The sequence below is a fragment of the Triticum urartu genome, chromosome 7, assembly GCF_003073215.2.
Source record: "Triticum urartu cultivar G1812 chromosome 7, Tu2.1, whole genome shotgun sequence".
Taxonomy (NCBI): domain Eukaryota; kingdom Viridiplantae; phylum Streptophyta; class Magnoliopsida; order Poales; family Poaceae; genus Triticum; species Triticum urartu.
Genome location: NC_053028.1, coordinates 635427653 through 635446182, shown reverse-complemented (window position 1 = coordinate 635446182; position 18530 = coordinate 635427653). Strand labels below are relative to the sequence as shown.

General features: G+C 42.2%; 1 protein-coding gene across 1 annotated transcript; it reads left to right on the top strand.

Annotated features, from left to right (window-relative positions):
* Positions 1-16265: 16265 nt before the first annotated feature.
* Positions 16266-17797, top strand: LOC125519251 (carbonic anhydrase, chloroplastic-like; the record flags this gene model as incomplete). Its single annotated transcript, XM_048684114.1, has 3 exons — positions 16266-16537; positions 16809-16914; positions 17630-17797. Coding segments are annotated over 3 exons (546 nt in total), but the record flags the coding sequence as incomplete, so codon positions are not given.
* Between the last annotated feature and the right edge of the window lie 733 nt (positions 17798-18530).

Sequence of the window (18530 nt, the reverse complement as noted above, 5' to 3'; positions counted from 1 at the left end):
TTACACTAACAAGAACATCTACAAAAAAATCAGAATTTTAAAATTTTATTTACTATTTATTTTGAATTTACTGTTCATTAGGGAGCATATGCACCCCAGAGCCAAAATGGCCCTCCCATTTATTCCTTACATTATTGTTCTTGTTGATTGTGATTTGTGGGATCCTTTCATGCCATGGAGAGGCTTAAGAAACCTAAGAATCTAGGGTCTTGCTGATAAGCATGTTATTACATGTTTTTTAGCTTGTGAAAGTTAGAATCCTAAACAGAAAAAATTGTTGTATGACTAATAAATTGCGAGAGTTGAGTACTCTCGAACCTTCTTATTGCTGATAGAACCTATTTATTTCTGTCTTGGTACTTCACCCTTAGTTCTGAAAAAATATAGGTATGATCGATATCTTACTACTGGTTGTACCTCTATGTGCAATTTTACACATGGGTATGGGCACCCGCGGGTATCATACCCGCATGGGCAGGGTTTGGGCACAATTTTATACCCACGGGTAGTACCCGTACCCTGCCTGTTAAGTCATGGGTAGGGCACGGGTATAGTCTTGTACCCATGGATATACCCATACCCTACCCGTTTATACTGACATGTTACATATTGGGTGAATGATATTTGGTGAAGTGTGTCCTAAGCATTTGAATCTATGTTAAAGTTGTCACCAGTTGTAAATTTGAATTGAGATAATTGTCTTGTACTCATCTATCTGTTATTGAGTTGAGATAAATGTTTATTTTATCAAATGTGCTATTGATGAATGTAAAATAGTGAATAAATTGTGTACTGTTTGATTTACTCGTTGGGTACCCAATGGGTATGGGTACCCGTCGGGTATGGGTACGGGTAAAGTTTTGTACCCATGGGTATGGGTATGCTTAGAATTTTGTACACATTGACTACACGGGTATGGGTATGATATTGCTCTACCCGCCCCATACCCTACCCATTGCCAACCTTATGTGCACCCTAGCTTGAACTAAGAGAATTTCATGTGTATTTGTAGATGAACCAAAGAGAACCGAATTCATCATTCCATGTATTTGTGTGGCATGTGATGTTGGAACTTTCGGATGATAGTTATATAAGTTTTGATCTAAAAATTAAAAAACATAGTGGTCCCAAAATGAACTTGGTAGATCATCGAGACTGTTCTGAGAAAGTAAACTGCAAAAGGGCACATAAGCAGATATGCTGGCAAGCTGCCATGAAAACAGAAGAAAATAATAAAGAATGTGAACTGAACCCATCACAAAATGACCATTTCCTCTCGTTCTAATAAGAATCGTGAAAAAGGATGTACAGCCTTCTTTGCTAGGTACAATATGTTTCGATATCTTAACACTGTAAGAGATACATCGTGGGAATTTCATATGCTCAATCACATCGGGTGTGTTTGGTAGTCAGAGTGTTTACCTGCAAGCGTGAGGCATTGGGATTTCCGACTCTTATTTAGTTATAGCCTGGATAGTTCACAAGCAGAAATGGAATTGGTTAAACCATTTTTTTCAACCATCTGTGTTCATGACTCTGGTGCATGTTTGCAAGAGGAATTGTCCACTAACAACTCACACTTTCCACAACAAAAACGCACTACCCAAGCTATAACACTGAAAGTGTTTGCAAATGATGTTTCTGGGAGAGGCGGGGTTGGAATAAAACATGGCAATCTTTGATGATTCAGAGCATCTCCAACAGCCGTGCTACGTGCCGCGGGCTAAAAAGCATTTGCAGCGTGTGGTTCGCGAGTTTTTGCGCGGCGCGGAGCGCTTGCTCCAGAGGCCGCTGCAAAGTTTAGCGCGCGCGAGCAGCCGCTGCAAAAAAACTGCGTGCGCGTTCTCGCACAAACAACATATGCACTCCAAGCACAACCAAAAAGATCAAAAATAAACAAAATAAATCAACAATAAATAGTTCAATTTCATTATTACAACTCAAACAAATAGTTTATCTTGCAATAGACCAAATAGTTCAACAATATAACATCAAACGCACAAACCATGATGCTCTTTGTCAGCTATTCCATGCCCACCACTCCTCAATGAGATCCTTTTGAAGATCATCATGCATTTTCGCAAAATAGTGCCTTATCAATCTGTTGTGGGCATCGATCCTATCCCTTCAAATTTTCTGCCGACCCATAACCGAACCACCGTGCTTCGGTTTTTTATTGATGTGCATAGCTAGGATCATTGCAAGATCCTCCTCCTCTTCAATATCAGATTCTTCTTTGAAAGAATCATATGACGAACTCATCTACAATGTTCAATTTAAACTAGGCTATAAAAACTACAAACAACAAGCACCAAATTCACGTAAAAAATGTGAAGTTGAAGCAATACATACCTTGCAATCGTTTTATCAAACACCTTGTGGGCGCCCAGCAGCAGTGGGCGGTTGGGCGCTGTTCGTCAGAGGAATGGCACGCGCGAGGGGCGGCGGCGACTGGAGGGAGAAGGAGGAAGCGGCGGCGGCGCGGGGATAGGCTGGGGAAGCACCGGAATGGTTGGCTGAACAAATGGGGTGGTGCGGGCGGCGTCGCCGGCGCCTAGGTCGGGGTAGGTGGAAGTCACCAGCGGGCGCTCGAGTGTGCGGTGCGCGGTAGCGGGCGTAGCAAATAAACGGCGGGCGATGACGTTTCAAACCGCGCATAGAACTCTGTATGCCATGCGCGCAGTTATTGCGCGTCCGCTGGAGCTCGCTTAGCGAGTGCGCACGCTAAAAACCACAAATTTCCGGCACGGCGCTTATATAGCGTGGCTGTTGGAGATGCTGTTAAGTAGGGGATATCTGCTCATGAGGTGGATCTAAAGAACAACCTGAAAAGGTGAGTTTGGAAGAGCATATCACGCGTGACGAGGAAAATTCTTGTGTCACTTCAGATCTAGAAATGCAGGATAAGACAGCTAAAGAAATCCTAGAGAACCAAGCCGATGAGAACCTTAGGTTCGGCAGAGGATGGTGCAATGGATACTTTTTCTAAATGGTAAACGTCTTATATTTGTTTACGGAGGGAGTTCAAAAGATTTGCTTTTTATTCAGGAATAGTGACTGATGTTCTAGCTACCATAGTACTAATGCTTACTGCGTAAATTCTTCAGAGGTATTTCTTATCAGCCACACAACACAACGGTTTCAGCCATTACGTATTGTGTTTCTGTATATTGGGGTTGCTGATGATCATCCTCTCAAAGCAAAGCTAGACAAGGTAACATTCTTTGTCTGGAATTTTTTCCCCATGGCATTTAATTATCTATGGCATGACAAATCAAATTTTATTGTATACAATATATGTAATAAGCATGCTCACTTCTACACCATTAGATTTTTATTGCATCATTAGTCAATTTTTATTGGCGGGAGAGGCGATAGCATACTACTCACCCTATTTGTTAGAGCAGGTTGTAGCATATGGCCTTGACAAGTGAAAATACAGAGCCGTCCGGTTGTGCTGTCTCAAGCTTGAGTTCCCTCCGAGACTCACAGTACACAGACCCATTCCTTCGTATGCACAGCAGCGTTGAGTTCTCACAACTAGACAAGATGAAGAAATGCTTGAATATATTTTCCTCCCCGTACGCTTGCAGGTAACTTCATAATGAAGATCATGGATGCCAGTAGCCAATGGCGTATGTCAAAATGAGTATATATCTTTTCCATCGGAAAAGTGTGTTCTACACATTCTAGCTTCATTTCTCAAGCAGTATTTCTTCAGAATTTTGGGGTCCTGGTGCAAAATATTAAATGGTGCTCTAGATTTTTTTATAAATCCTACAACTAAAGAACTAATATAATCAAATCATACTTCCATTTTAGTGTATAACTTCTAATATGTGTTATTTCATACAAAATATAGGTTACTTCATATAGTATTTAGAATTAAATATATCAAACATGAGTGCTAAAAGAGGAAAGTTAGCGCTAAATTAATAAACTGACCTCATGTGTTACAACATGATGTACGAACACCTATCTTCAAAAAACAGTTCTGCGAATTAATGTGAAGTCAGAACTTAGGCTGCAGATCACAAAGTAATTTACTAAATGTCAATCTATCTAAAGCATATATAATGAATAATTCTATAGTTGGTTAATTATTAGTTATGTACTAGTGTATTGCACATTGTTGAAATTAGCTAGACAAACTATAAAGGCAGGAAACTAATACCGAAACATTCGCCAAAACATAAACACGAAGTTTTGATGGGTGTCAAATAACAAAGATTACATAACACATACGGAGTTCAACTAAGGTAGATATAGAAAATGATAAGGGATTTATGCCATTATAGTTCAAATGACACTACGACATCACAGAGGTCAACAAGAGGCGCTCATGGACTTCAACCCCTTTTTGTTTTTCATGTGTGCATAATTGTTACTACGCTCTGGCACAGGCTTCAACATAATATCTTTTCGTAGGGTCCCGGGTTGCAAAAATGATATCCTTTTTTCAAGGACCCAAGCCCAGCGAGAAGCCTGTCTTGGTATCGGCGATGGTCCTTGCTTCATTACCAAGTCAATGACCTGGCCAAGGTTATCCAAGTCCAGCTAAGCCAATTCTTCCCTTCTTGCTCACAATGCAATTTACCTTGCAAGACCACGTCTACGAAGTTTTTCGTTCGTCTAAAGGTCATGTTTCCTTTTCTATTTATGTTCAAACAACTTTCGAGGGCACTCGGAGAAATAGTACTTGGAGAATTCCCTTGAAGCTGCATTCAACTCATCGACGGTGCCAACCGACGCCTGCATCGCTTCTTCAATGACTACGCATTCATGCTTCGCCGCCGCTTCAGCAGTACACTCAAAGAAAATCGGTGCCACCCTACAATTCAACAAGTATTTTTTACCGTCATCATTACCTTAACCCTAACCCAAACCCTAACAAAACCACTAACCCTAATTCTAGATCTTGCTACCCCCGATAATGTTAGGCACACAATACATAGTCAAGCACATGCTTAACTCTAAAATGGATCATATACAGTGATTTCACCACAACAAGAGCAAGAACTAGGGTTTGCACAAAAGTGAGCAATGCAAGCAAAATAGATGATTCCAACCAACCAAAATGAGGGGGGTGAGAGAGATTCTTTGAGTGATGAAAATGATACAGATCCACTAGACAAATCTCAAGCAATGGAGGAAGATTTGAGAGGTCCATGTGAGAGGGAGAGAGGTGGAAGAGGGACTATGCTCGGGGGAGAGAGGGGGTGAAAGGGTAGGTGGGTGCACAGCCCCCACGCCAAGCACTTATCCACTTGAGGACCCCACCGCCAGGGGCATTGCCGGTAGGGCAACACATCCTACCGCCAGGGGCCTCGGTGGTAGGACCCTTTTCCACGTGAGCGGCACTGACGACCATTAGCCGTATGTCTGCCGGTTTCCTACTGCCTGGATTACTCGCGGTAGGGTTTGTTACGCTACCGTCGGGAGGTTGGCCATAGGAAAAGGCATATCTTGGTTTTTTTTTTTTTGAAAATGGAGTTGATCCTGCTCAACTTTTTAGAAAAGGTCGAAAGTGTGAATTTATCCTCCGCTGCGACCGTGATACATATTTATTGGGACAAGCAAGCATTTTTGGAGTGAACGAACCCTGTCCGAGCTGCGACGGTCGACGAAAAGTTGCAAAACGAGTCGTCGATGCCACGAACGGTAAAGCAGAGGCGCGGCGAGTCATGCTGCGAGGGACGGTGCAGCGGCCGTGATAGAGAGCGGCTCACGATGATGTAGCAGGAGACGCCGGCGTGGCGCGGACTGCACGCAGAATAAACTAACAGTCTCCTCCTTTTATTTCTGGCGCAAATGCGTGTGAGAAGCTGTTTGAGAGAGTTGAGCGAGGGAAAGGGACGACCAAGGACATCAGTTGACATGCAATCAGATGAACGTAATTAATTAGATTGGACGGCTATTAGGCGACGGGCCACGCGCTTCCAACTGTCAGCCGGCGCCTAGCATAGGCCATTTTATTTTGTATTGATGGATTCGCGTCTAGTTATTTGTTTTTTATACTGGCTATTACTTTCCTTGATAAATAGTAGTATCAAATATGGGCAGTGCTAGGCGTCAACCGGCTGATCCACGCGTGGGATCAGCCGGCTCGACCACCGTTCGATTTAATCGTGGATCCCCAGGACTGCATGCACATGTCACTTTCATGCTGACGTATTGGTGGACCACGATTGCTTTTCCTTTTGTACTAATCCATGTACCGCTCCCTCTACTGCTGCGCTAGTAGCCCACACCATGTTCCTTTCATGCTGCTTAGCCAACCTACGGTGTATGTGCTGCTCAACTACCTTAGATTTTGAGCAAGAAGTGCACGGATGCAGCTACCTCAGTTCATTAGTTGCTCCCAGTAAAGAGATGGAAACACACAAAAAAGGAAAACACTTGCATTCCATCGGCTGATGCGCGCAGGACATCATCCGCATGCGCTGTCATCCGATTAAACATGATCGTACGGTGCGGCAAGCCATCATGTGCGATCAACATGTGCCTAGATTGCAACGTCATTGGCGTTTCTGAGACATCATCATTGTTGCGGAGGCGATTTTCTGAAACATCATTTGCAAAGGCGTGTTTGCAATGTCACCGGTGTTTCTGAAACATTGGCGTTGTTGCAGAAGCATGTTTCTAAAATATTGTTGCAGAGGCTTGTTTCTGAAACATCATCCTTGTTGCAGAGATATGGGTTTGTGAGCTCACGGGATTGCAAGACGACACATGTTGTCAAGCCCCTTTGCAACACACCACATGTTATGAAGCGATCGAGCATCCCATCATGGCTCCCTTTTTGAAACATGGTGCATGTTGTGAAGTCTCCTTGCAATACGATGCATGTTGCGGAACCCCTTTGCAACATGATGCATGTTGTGAAACCCCTTTGCGGCATGACACATGTTGTGAAGTCTCTTTGCAAAATGGTGCATGTTGCGAAACACCTTTCCAGCGTGACGCATGTTGCGAAACCCCTTTGTGGCGTGACACATGTTGTGAAGTCTCTTTGCAAAATGGTGCATGTTGCGAAACACCTTTCCAGCGTGATGCATGTTGTGAAACCCCTTTGCAGTGTGACACATGTTGCGAAGTCTCTTTCCAGCACGAGCCATGTTGTGAAACCCCTTTGCAGCGTGATGCATGTTGTGAAACCGGCTTTGTTGCATATCATGCTAACCATTTAGCACTCGGTGGTCCGACCTTATAGTAGCTTGCGGCGTGCGGGACGCCGTCCTTGCGGATGTGGTGGCAGCATCGCGTAGCTGGCTTGCCGGCTTGTCATCCAAAACAAGTCTTGCATCTTGCTATGGAGGAAGCAGCACACGTAATCCAGGTAGCGATGCACGGAGTAAATTTTATTGTGCATGGCAGCAAGTACACTAGCATGCAAAGGAATCATACCATAGGCCATGGGGACCACTCAGGTGCAAAAGGTGGGACAAGCACAGGTGTGCAAGAGAAATCAGGGACCAGTGCGCGCCCAACAGAAATCGTGATTAGGCGATCCGACGGCTTAGCGCGTGGCGGCCGGGTCCAGTAAAATCAGCCGCCTGATTTGAAGTATTTTCCATCAAATATATACATTTTAGGTGTCTTATAAAAAACATCTGCACTCTCTTCTCTCGCCAAAGAAAAGTCAAATCACCATTGATTCACGGACGGGCTTGATCAACAGGAGTATACTAAGACCTTGTACAACGCTGGTGCTAGCTGCATGGCGCTTCGAAATTTTCTTTAACCCTCAACGCGTAGTGCTTGGTATGAGGTGCTAGCTGGGCCCTTTTTTTTTTGCCTGCGAGGCACTGAGTCGAGGCATCGTGACTTGAAAGGAGCGGTTATTTGTTGTAAGCACTGGCTGGCACCGGAAGCAAGACTTTGCTTCTGCCATCCGTCCTAAGCACCTGTGTAATCCATTCTTAGAAAAAAAAACCGGATTTTCTTCTTAGGCACCTGTGTAAGCACTTGCGGTTGTACAGGGCCTAAAGAGAAGAAAGGGAGGCTCTTGTCATTCTGATGGACCACCAAACCAGGTGCCTAAGAAGAAAATCCGTTTTTTTTTGGGCGACCTGTGTGCCCGCCCTTCTCTTTTCTTTCCTCTCTCTGGCCCTCGGGCCTTTGAGTTTACTTGTTGTGCACCCATTCTGGGTTCCCTTGTAGCTCGCTGTTCTTACCACTGATCAATGAATTTGGTAGCAACTACCAACATCCAAAAAAACCAGGCCCTCTCCTTTCGGCGTGTCGTCATGTTTGTTTGACCGCGTCGCAAAGAAAAGTATACATACGTGAAATGCGGCCTCCCCTCCCCTCCCCTGCTTTTATATAAGGAGCCGGTGGAGAAGCGTCCTGATGGCTCCAAGCGCCAGATGACCTCGTCCTGACCGTGACCCACTGCTAGACCATCCAGGCTTTGACGCAATGCTTCCCAATCCTCACTCTCTATTTACCTGAAAGGACACCCGAACTGAGGCGCCCATTGCCCGTTCCACCAAATTTCCGCCATCTTGGCGGATTGGTCTGAGGCGATGGCAAATAACCGTGGAAAAGCCTGGGATAACCGCTCCTCGCCACACCAAATATCTGTCCAAAAACACGTGGCTTTCCTGTTGTGGATTGTAAATCTAGTCCCGAGAGGTCTTGAGCCGTACTATTTTTTGCGGGGCAAAGGAGATCTTCATTACTTAAGGTGATGCATCATTCTTAGAAAGACTAACAACTTCCTCAGTGCCTCCTCCTAACCACAACACAGTGCGAGGAGTACCCCGCCCATAGGTAGTGAGGGAATGACTAACTTTATCGAGCAGTACTTGTTCGGTTGTTCTAGTAGTAGAACAATGTTGCTTGATGTTGGTATCCAAAGCCATTGACACTGAGTCCCTCAGGCGTGCTTTTTCTTTTGGCTTCCAATTATAAACCTTCATATCTTTTAAATAAAGATTCCAAATTAAGTTATGTTTTCATATTCGTGTTTCCCGTGTCAAGGGCATTCGAATAAGATCCATTTAGAAAATGATTTCACGAATTCAAAACAACATGTTAAGTTTCAACTCTTGAAACTTGATCCAAGCGACTGATAAAATCATGATTTTTTGGCTACAACCAACAAAAAATTATTTTAAATTTTTTATCTATGACACTTGATAAGAGCGAGCGAGAAAATCATAAGTTTCAGGTAACCAATCATAAGTTTCAACACTTGAAACTTAAAATTTACTTGCCTTCATGCGGGATGCAACTACTTCATGAATCGTGAGGCAATCGAGCGACCGGGTAGGGCTTGGCAGGTACTTGACCCGGCACGTGCGATTTCCAGGTACAACTAGGGATACACGCTGAATCTGGGGGGTGGGGTGCCCGTACCATTTGCTATTACCGTCAAGGATGATATAATAAAGGAAATGACTGCTTGTCCTAATTGCACATGATACTAGTTTATTTGGTAAACCAACTACAAAGATATGCAGTGCATAATCTTCTGTTGAAATTGTCTCATGCACTTTCAAGATATGCACTGCTTTGGTAACGACTGACATGTGCATAGCCATGATATATGATTTGGCTTATTCAGATGTCACCGTCCCTATCACTTTTATGGTCTTGTGGACGATAGGATAGGATTTTTTCCCTTAACGGTTATATATTATCTAGATGACCTCACGTTGATTCAAAACCTTGTAACAAGAAATACATAAATAATTGCTAAAAACAACTAAATCTAATGGGAAGACATTGTAAGCATGAAAATCAACAGACACAATGAAGCGAATGAAAAGAGAAAAAAACTTTTGAAATTACAGTTAAGAGAGTCATTTCTAAGGAAAATATGAAGGATGACTAACATGTATGTTTTGACGATGTAGCAGCGTTGCATGCATAGACTAATGCAAAAAAAATACAACTTATGACGTAAATGCATGGCTTGCTTATGTGGCATGATTATGTCGAGGACAATCTAGATGATATCCCGTGCGTTGGTGTTGTAATCTTGTTAAGAAATGCATAATTAGGTTCTACATAAAGAAATAAAACTGGTAAAAATAAAATTTAAGAGTATTCTTCATTTAGATTTGAAAATATTTCAAAAATACAAAACATATAAAAATGGTGTATAAAAGAGAAAAATACTAGATTCAGTTTAAAGAGTGTCATTTCCAAAACAAAAAAGTCAATGATAATCTAGAAAGGTATGCTCCAAGCGCCCAATACATATACGGTGTCCATGAAAGTGCACAATTTCGTGCAAAAAATTAACTAATGACATACATGCATGAACTGATGATGTGGCATGAGATTGCTGCGTGAACACACTAATACAAAATGTAGCTTTTTACTTACATGCATGGCATGCTGATGTGGCTTTGTTGCATTCCTAGGAAAATAGGTAATGGGCTTAGTGCATGTCACCGTTAAATGCAATGCGATTTAAAACTCGCTTAGAATGCACTATTGCATGTTGCATGGTAGAAGGTTCTCATGAATATATCGGATGGATGCTAGTGCACCAAGTTAGTAAATCTAACGGTTACAAAAAAAAAGTTATGATGTGGAAGTATGCATGTTGACATGTAGGATATGTAGTGGGTTGTACTTATTTAGGAATCGAGGAAACAGGAGGACTAACAGTTAGGATGTACAAAATTATGGATAGATAAAAACCTGATGAAAACCTATATGTAGGATATGTAGTGGGTTGTACTTATTTAGGAATCGAGGAAACAGGAGGACTAACAGTTAGGATGTACAAAATTATGGATAGATAAAAACCTGATGAAAACCTATGGATAATAATTCACCAAGGTGAGAGTTCCAAGTATAACACAATTGACCTGTGAAGAAGTGAACAGATCTTTATAACACCCCGGCCATAGTCCTCAATTTCTTGGCTATCACTTGTGACCTTGACTGACCCCATAGACCAATATTAGGCTTTCTATGCACTTTGTGCTTTTAGAAAAAAAAGGTGCACCTTGTTAATCATCCTCACTTAATACGAATGATATATTGCTGACGTAAAAAATATGCATCTTATTTTTCGGAAGCTCGTGTCCGAAGAACCTGCAGGTTACAAATGTATGGGATGGGCTAACTTATGACATCATGGTTTAATAGGAATGATAGACTACTCATATAAACAATGTGCACCTTCTCTACCAGAAGCTCGTCTCCAATGAACTTATAGGTTAAGCGTGCTTGGTCTAGGGTAATTTGAGGATGAGTGACAGTCCGAGAAGTTTTTCCCAAGTGTTCAATGGAGGACAAAGTGCGCAAAAAAATTCTAGTATTGTTCTATCGCGTGCTTGGTCTAGGGTAATTTGAGGATGAGTGAATGATAGACTACTCATATAAACAATGTGCACCTTCTCTACCAGAAGCTCGTCTCCAATGAACTTATAGGTTAAGCGTGCTTGGTCTAGGGTAATTTGAGGATGAGTGAATGATAGACTACTCATATAAACAATGTGCACCTTCTCTACCAGAAGCTCGTCTCCAATGAACTTATAGGTTAAGCGTGCTTGGTCTAGGGTAATTTGAGGATGAGTGACAGTCCGAGAAGTTTTTCCCAAGTGTTCAATGGAGGACAAAGTGCGCAAAAAAATTCTAGTATTGTTCTATCAGGTCAGTCTATATCCCATATACTCCCTCTCTTCCAAAATATTTGAAGTTCTAGATTTATGCTACTGAAAAACATACCAACATCAACAACACCAAATTATTTTCATTAGATTTATCATAAGACATAATTTCATAATATATATTTGATATTTTAGATGTTAATTTTTTTGTACACATGGTGAAACTTAAGGAATTTTGACTTAGACCAAACACAGAACTTTAAATAAATGTTTTGAAATATAGGAAGTAGTAGCCAGGTGCAATGACCAGGAATTGGATGGATATGGCTAGGATGTTGCATTCTTGTTAAGATCCTCACCTTGAGATGGATTCTTGATATATAGGCTCCAGTTAGCTTTTTCTTGCGTCTGTACCTTGCACCGAAATCAATCACATATAAGAACCCAACAAGAAGGGAGGATTTGTGGCACATGTGTGTGGGAGCACACAAATTTCTGACCTTGTGATTACCTCACGATCCATCCAAAGTTACCAAGTTGGATTAGTAGGACGATCGTTAGCAGTAGCGCTGCTTTGGACCCGTGCTACTGCAAAGTAGCGGTAGCGCCTGCCTCTGACCTGCACTACTGTTAAGCCTCCACCTATAAGTAGTGTAATGACCATATATTAGCTTCTCAAAGCTTTTGACAGATCCATCCACCCCACCTCTCATGCTTTAACATTTCCTCTCCAAATTCAAATCTTTTATATCTTCTGAATGGAAAGTCCAATATTTTCTTTTTGCATATTCGTGTTGCTTGTGATGAGGGCATTGAAACAAGTCCACTTTTGAATATGTTTTGACAAGTTTTTAAAATTCCATCAAGCTTCAACTACCAAAACTTGATAGGAACGAATGATAAATTCATCAAGTTTTAGAAACTAAGACTTTAACCCGAAGCCCTAAAAACAAAGGAAACATGGTAAAAACTTAATATTACAACTATCAAGTTTTTGAAACTTGATAAAACCTTAAAAATTGCCTAAATGTATTCTAATTTGGCCTTGGTCGAAAGTACTTTTGCAACGAACATGAATATGCAAAAGCAGCATAATTTGTACTTTCGATTCAGAAGATATACTAGATTGAAATTTGGAGAGAAAATGAAAAACCATGAGAGCTGGGTGGATGGAGATGCCAAAAGCAGCGAAAATCCGGCATGCATGGATCCTAGTACATAAATTAAGGATTAATGATATAAAAGAGTTCACCTATCTTAAAGCAAATAGACGCCCACATACATGCGCTCTCTACGAATTTGACCCAACTAGACCTTATCGAACTCCACACACAAGACCGATGAACATGGCAGATATACATGGTTGTGGCCCTGCCGCCCTGCCTACATACATAAGGCCCATCCCAATGCTCCACCTTGTACATGTGCTAAGGTTGTCAACTAGGCAAAAAATCTGATGTGGCATGCTTGTTAAGAAAAGAGACAGTAGTATGGTGACCCTAGAAAGAAACAGTGCTAAGCACATGTACTTAGATAGAAACACAATTTTGAGTCTACAGCTAATTAAATGCATGAAGCTTAGCACCCAAAAGCTTAGTACCTATGCATTGGGAACTTGAGTTGCTAAGGCATTTAATATATTTAGCACCTCATCTAAGCACATTTGCATTGAAAGAGGTCTAAGAGCCCACTATAATGGTGCTACCAGTGGGTGGATCAACTTCCAGACATGGGCTTGTATTCCTTTCAAGGTAACTCACAAAGAGGCATGGCTGGTATGGTAGATGATCAAGTCATTCGTTTTGGATTTAGGCAAGTTTCTTTGATCGATTCTCTCAAAATCTTAAGAATCGGACCTTCCCATAGATTTTCCTAGAATCTTGAACTGAGAACTTTTTGAAAAATCCTAGCCATTTAGACTCCCTAACTAACTAGGATTGTCAAAACAATATGCGTTCAAGTTTCTGGGAGAATATGCGGGAGCTCCGATCCTCAAAATTCTAGGAGAATCAGCAAAAAAGGGCATTACTATCATGCATCATATTCAAGTGGTTATTCAGTGATTTGGTTGGAAAATGTTTCTAGCCGGGCGACCAGCTGCGTGTCAGGCCGGTCGCCTCGCTCACATCCAGAAGTTGCCTTATTCCTTTATCGTTTTCCTATTCACATGTTTTCTTTCCTTTTTTCCTCTTCTTCAACCGAGCGAGCGTCCCACACATGAGCTCCACGCTTATGTGGTTTTCTCATCTTCATGACGCCACAGTGCAAACAATATCTCCCAACATTGAAACCACGAGAGCACTTCTAGCCGCAAGGGGGTGGCCCACTTATAGTTGTGGAGCGAGGGGGTGCTCTAAGCCACGGCTGCCGCCAGTGTCCCTACTCCCTTTGGTGGACGTGGTGTCAGAGTTGCGAACGGCACGTGCAACACTGCCATCAGCGACACGAGGTGTCAACCGGCCATTGCTATTGCCATGGGGATGCTTCTAATCGTTGTTTTTTCGATTGCTATTGGGAGCGAGCAGGGATCGGGCCATCCAATGCTTGATTTAACCACCGAAGTGCGATGCTGGGAACAGCACCATGGCATGGTGGAACCAGTGTCTCGACTTGCTACGACTAGTGCCACTACGTGTTGTGACCGCCATCATGGCATGCTAGAACCATCGTCTCAATTTTTTGCGACATGCACCGTGGCATGCTAGAACTAGCATATCGACGTGTTGGGCACTTGGAATTGGGCGCCTCTGCGTGAAGCGGCCACCGGCGTGTTGGAACTAGCATCTCAATTTGTGCGACCAGCACCATGGCATTCTGAAACCTATGTATTGATGTGTTTGATGCTTGGAGTTGGGTGCATTGGCATGTTGCGACCGTCGTCATAGCGTGCTCGAACTTGGGTCTAAATTTGCTACGACTGGCACCGTGGCATGTTTGGACAAGCCATTATGTCGATGTTGGGATTGGCCATCATCAGTGCAACGGTCCATGACCTCCAGTGCTGAGACATGCGAGCTGCAACCGCCATGAGGTGGTGCTGGAACCGGCGGCTAACGAGCTACAACTGGCATGGGGAAGTTCTACAACCGGTGATAGGCAAGCGCAAGCAAGCTGAACGGTGCGTAGCGAGGCTACATCATGGGTGTGACGACCAGTCACGGAGGCCATCCATGACGATGCGTTGACGATCATCGGGGATGTTGGGCCTAGGTGTGATGCGGATGTTGCAGAGAGCGGAGGTGACGTCGGGGTAGGGGGTGCTGTCGTGCCTCGTGAGAGCAGCACATGCGTGGGCGGAAAGGCGGAGTTGTGCGAGTCGGACGGCAGAAGGAAAATTATTTCGTCTTCGTTGACTACACCATGCGGGAAGGGAAAAAGAGGCCATCGTACGGTTCTAACCGGCTGTCTCCAACAGCCCTGTTGCGACCAGTGAACGTTGCTGCTACTTGCTTTGCTTGCCTTTCTTTCTCCTGGTGTCTCTACGATTCTGTTCCTTGTCACAAAAGCAAAATTTAGTTCCGAGTTTCTCCTGCCGGACTAAATAAAAAGTGGTCCGAGATAGAATTTCAAAAGTGGCAGCCTTCAGTGCAAAGCAGTGTCAAAAATGTCTATTCCACCTATCAGAGCAAGTATGATAAGGGTTTTATATACTGCTTTACATAGCATTTTTACCTACGCGAACAATAAATACATTAAAAAATCTCACTTCTAAGAGCCTGGTTCTATACTTGCTCCTAGACAAATGTAGTAATTACAAAGAAAGAGAAAGAGATAAGGTTGAAAAAAATGCTAGGCTAACAGTCAATCTTATAGACCACGTTAATATATGAGTGACTGGAGATGGGGACTCTAAATGACATGACGGATGCATAAAACTATCAACTAGCTATAAGACTGGTCATAATTAAAGTATCATAGATAATATCATACGTGTCAACTAGGCATTTTTCTGATGTGACACACAATCTAGTTCGGAAGGAAAGGATTGAGTATCATGATATAATACAGTATTGTATTAAATGATACAATATTATGTGTCATGTATGACAATAAATAAGGTCATTATGATATCAAGCTATAATACTATACATTATGAAGATAGTATCGTATATACTAGTATCATATGCATGATACTAGTATATGATACTCCCTATTGTGACTACTCTTGACCATGCTCTTATAATATCATCATATGAACACATTCTTTATTTTTTTTCACCAGGTTGACTAATACGCCCCAAGCTATAATGAGTAGTTTCTCTTCTTATCGCCAAAAATTGTGAAATGTTGGAGTTTGAAAGAAATATTGTAATGTTTGACGTCGATGGTAGTCTAGTTCTGACCTCACTTGGTTATACCGGGTAACGATGATGTTTTTACGTTGTTACCTTGTTGAAGGAATCTATCTCTACCTAAAAGCGTTGCTGTTTAAGAACCTCGTCATCTGTGTGTTGTTATGAGATAGTTGGTGCGAATATGATCATTGTTGTAGTTTGCTGATCGCGGATCTGATCACTTTGAGTTTCTTTTTTCTCGCCTACGCATAGGTTTGGTTTTATATGAATTTGTTATCTACTGGAGTGATTTTTTGTGTATACTAGTATTTGTTGTGTGTAGCCTAGTTATGCAAAGGCCGACTATATGTTTATTGTGTTTGAATCCTCTTGATGCTTCATTTTTTTGCCAATAAAATCTGTTTTGCAGTATCTGGTGTTCGCGTGCGCTGACTCGCGTGTGTGCCCATCAGTCACCCTGGGCCTAGAACTCGGTGAGGCATTCATCGTCCGCAACATCGGCGCCATGGTCCCCTTCTACTGTGAGAACAAGCACACCGGCATTGGATCGGCCATCGAATACGCCATCTGCGTCCTTGAGGTTAAGGTCATCGTGGTGATTGGCCATAGCTGCTGCGGTGGAATCAAGACCATCCTCTCGCTCAAGGATGGCGCGGATGACTCCTTGTAAGCAGTGGCGGAGGCAGGGGCCCTGGCCCCCCCTAACAATATGAATGTAGTGCTAATTAGTTGATGAACAGTGCAAAAACCAGTGATTATCTACTGTTAAAAGCCTATATTTCATTGATTTGGCCCTCCCCAGCCTGTTTTAACAGCCTTCGGCCCTAGTGATATAAATTTTCTGGCTCCGCCACTGCTTGTAAGTACGTAGCTTAGTTCTGATTGATTCTTTTTTTGGTCTGTTTCTGACCGGAGCTGTTTGGTTGGTTGGTCTCAGCAAATTTGTTGAGGACTGGGTCGGGATCGGGTTATCGGCTAAGAGGAAGGTCGAAGACGAGTACTCAGGCAAACCTCCAGAGGAGCAATGTGCCTTCTTGGAAAAGGTTCGCTTGCACCATAGGCCACCTACCATTTTATAGTACTTTACTTTCATATTGTAATCGATTCATTGGGGACGCGGCGTTTTAGCTCCCGGGTTCAGGCGAGCCAGAGAGTGAACAGTAAGTTTCTTAAAAATATTAGAAAAAAATAAAAAAGTTATAAATTTTTTGTGGTGAAATATGCTTGAGTGCATGATGTTCATGCCAAATTTCGGAGCATTTGAACATTTGAATAACTCTCAGCAAAAAACATAAATTTAGGGCCCGTGAAAAAGTTTACTGTCTTTTACAGTTTGGACCCGATTTTTTTGCCAAGAGCTGCTTAGATGTCCAAATGCACTGGAACTTGACACGGAGATCTTGCACTCAAGCATCTTTCATTACAAAAAAATCTGGAATTTTTTAATTTGTCAAGTAACTTTTTTTATTTACTGTTCATAGGGTGTAGATGAGCTCGAGCTCCGAATTAGATATTCGCTTCATTGGATGCATCAAGTACCTAATTTTCATATTAAACATCTTACATATGCTAGATGTGATAGTTTTTAATATAAATTTGGTCAAACTTCTTAAAATAAATTTGACATGCAAAATAAAAAAGCAACGGAGGGAGTAGTACTTAGCAGTTAGCTTGTAATGTATGCTAAATTTCTTTTGCGTGTGAATGATGGATTAACTCGCTGAGCGAGAGATCTCTCTTAATCGTTCTCGTCCACAGGCGGTTGTCGACGTGTCCCTCGACAATCTGAGAACCTACCCGTTCGTCAAGGATGGTGTGGACAACGGAACAGTCAAGCTGGTCGGCGGCCACTATGACTTCGTCTCCGGCAAGTTTGACACATGGAAAGCTAAAAATCAAACTTCCTCCCATCGCCCATCTCTCTGACCTATATAGATATGTACATATATCAAGATATATCGATCCATCGATATGAATGCCATGGAGTACGTACTCGTATTTCCGAGTAGTGAATGTCGGATGGCTTGGTGTCAGTTTTTGTAATAAACCATAGTATTTTCTGACGCAAAATTATTGTGTTACTATGTGATGCATAATCTTGAGACCCGCTTCGGTACAACCCCCCTTCTAAAACGTACAAAGGGTAATATAGTCATTTCACATGTCGTACTTGGTTTTGTGAGTATGATGCGTAGCCTCCGGGACGTATACGTAGAGAAGATCACCCGCCTGGGCTGGCCCATGAAGATAGCGTGTAGCAGCGCTTCAAAAATAAAACCGCGCTTGCAAAAACTCGAAATCAGGACCAACTAAATTCAAGAAACGTGTTACAACCAGCTCGCCTAGCCAATGCCTTTGCCTAAATATCGGCGCGAAGCCTTAAGGATAAGAACAATGCAGAATAATTTTAAACACTTTCAACGCAAAATATTTTTTTGAAAACAAAACATGATTTTTTTGTGAATCCCAATCACTTTTCAGATTCTTGAACAAATATAAAATAAACTGAAACAGTTTTTTAAAACCATGAACAGCTTTGAAACACGAATATTTTTTAAAACCGGGACATTTTTATAATTCAAATTTTTATGTAAACACAAACAATTGTTGGAACGTGAACTTTTTTGCAACTCCAGAAAAGGAATGAAAAAACAACAAA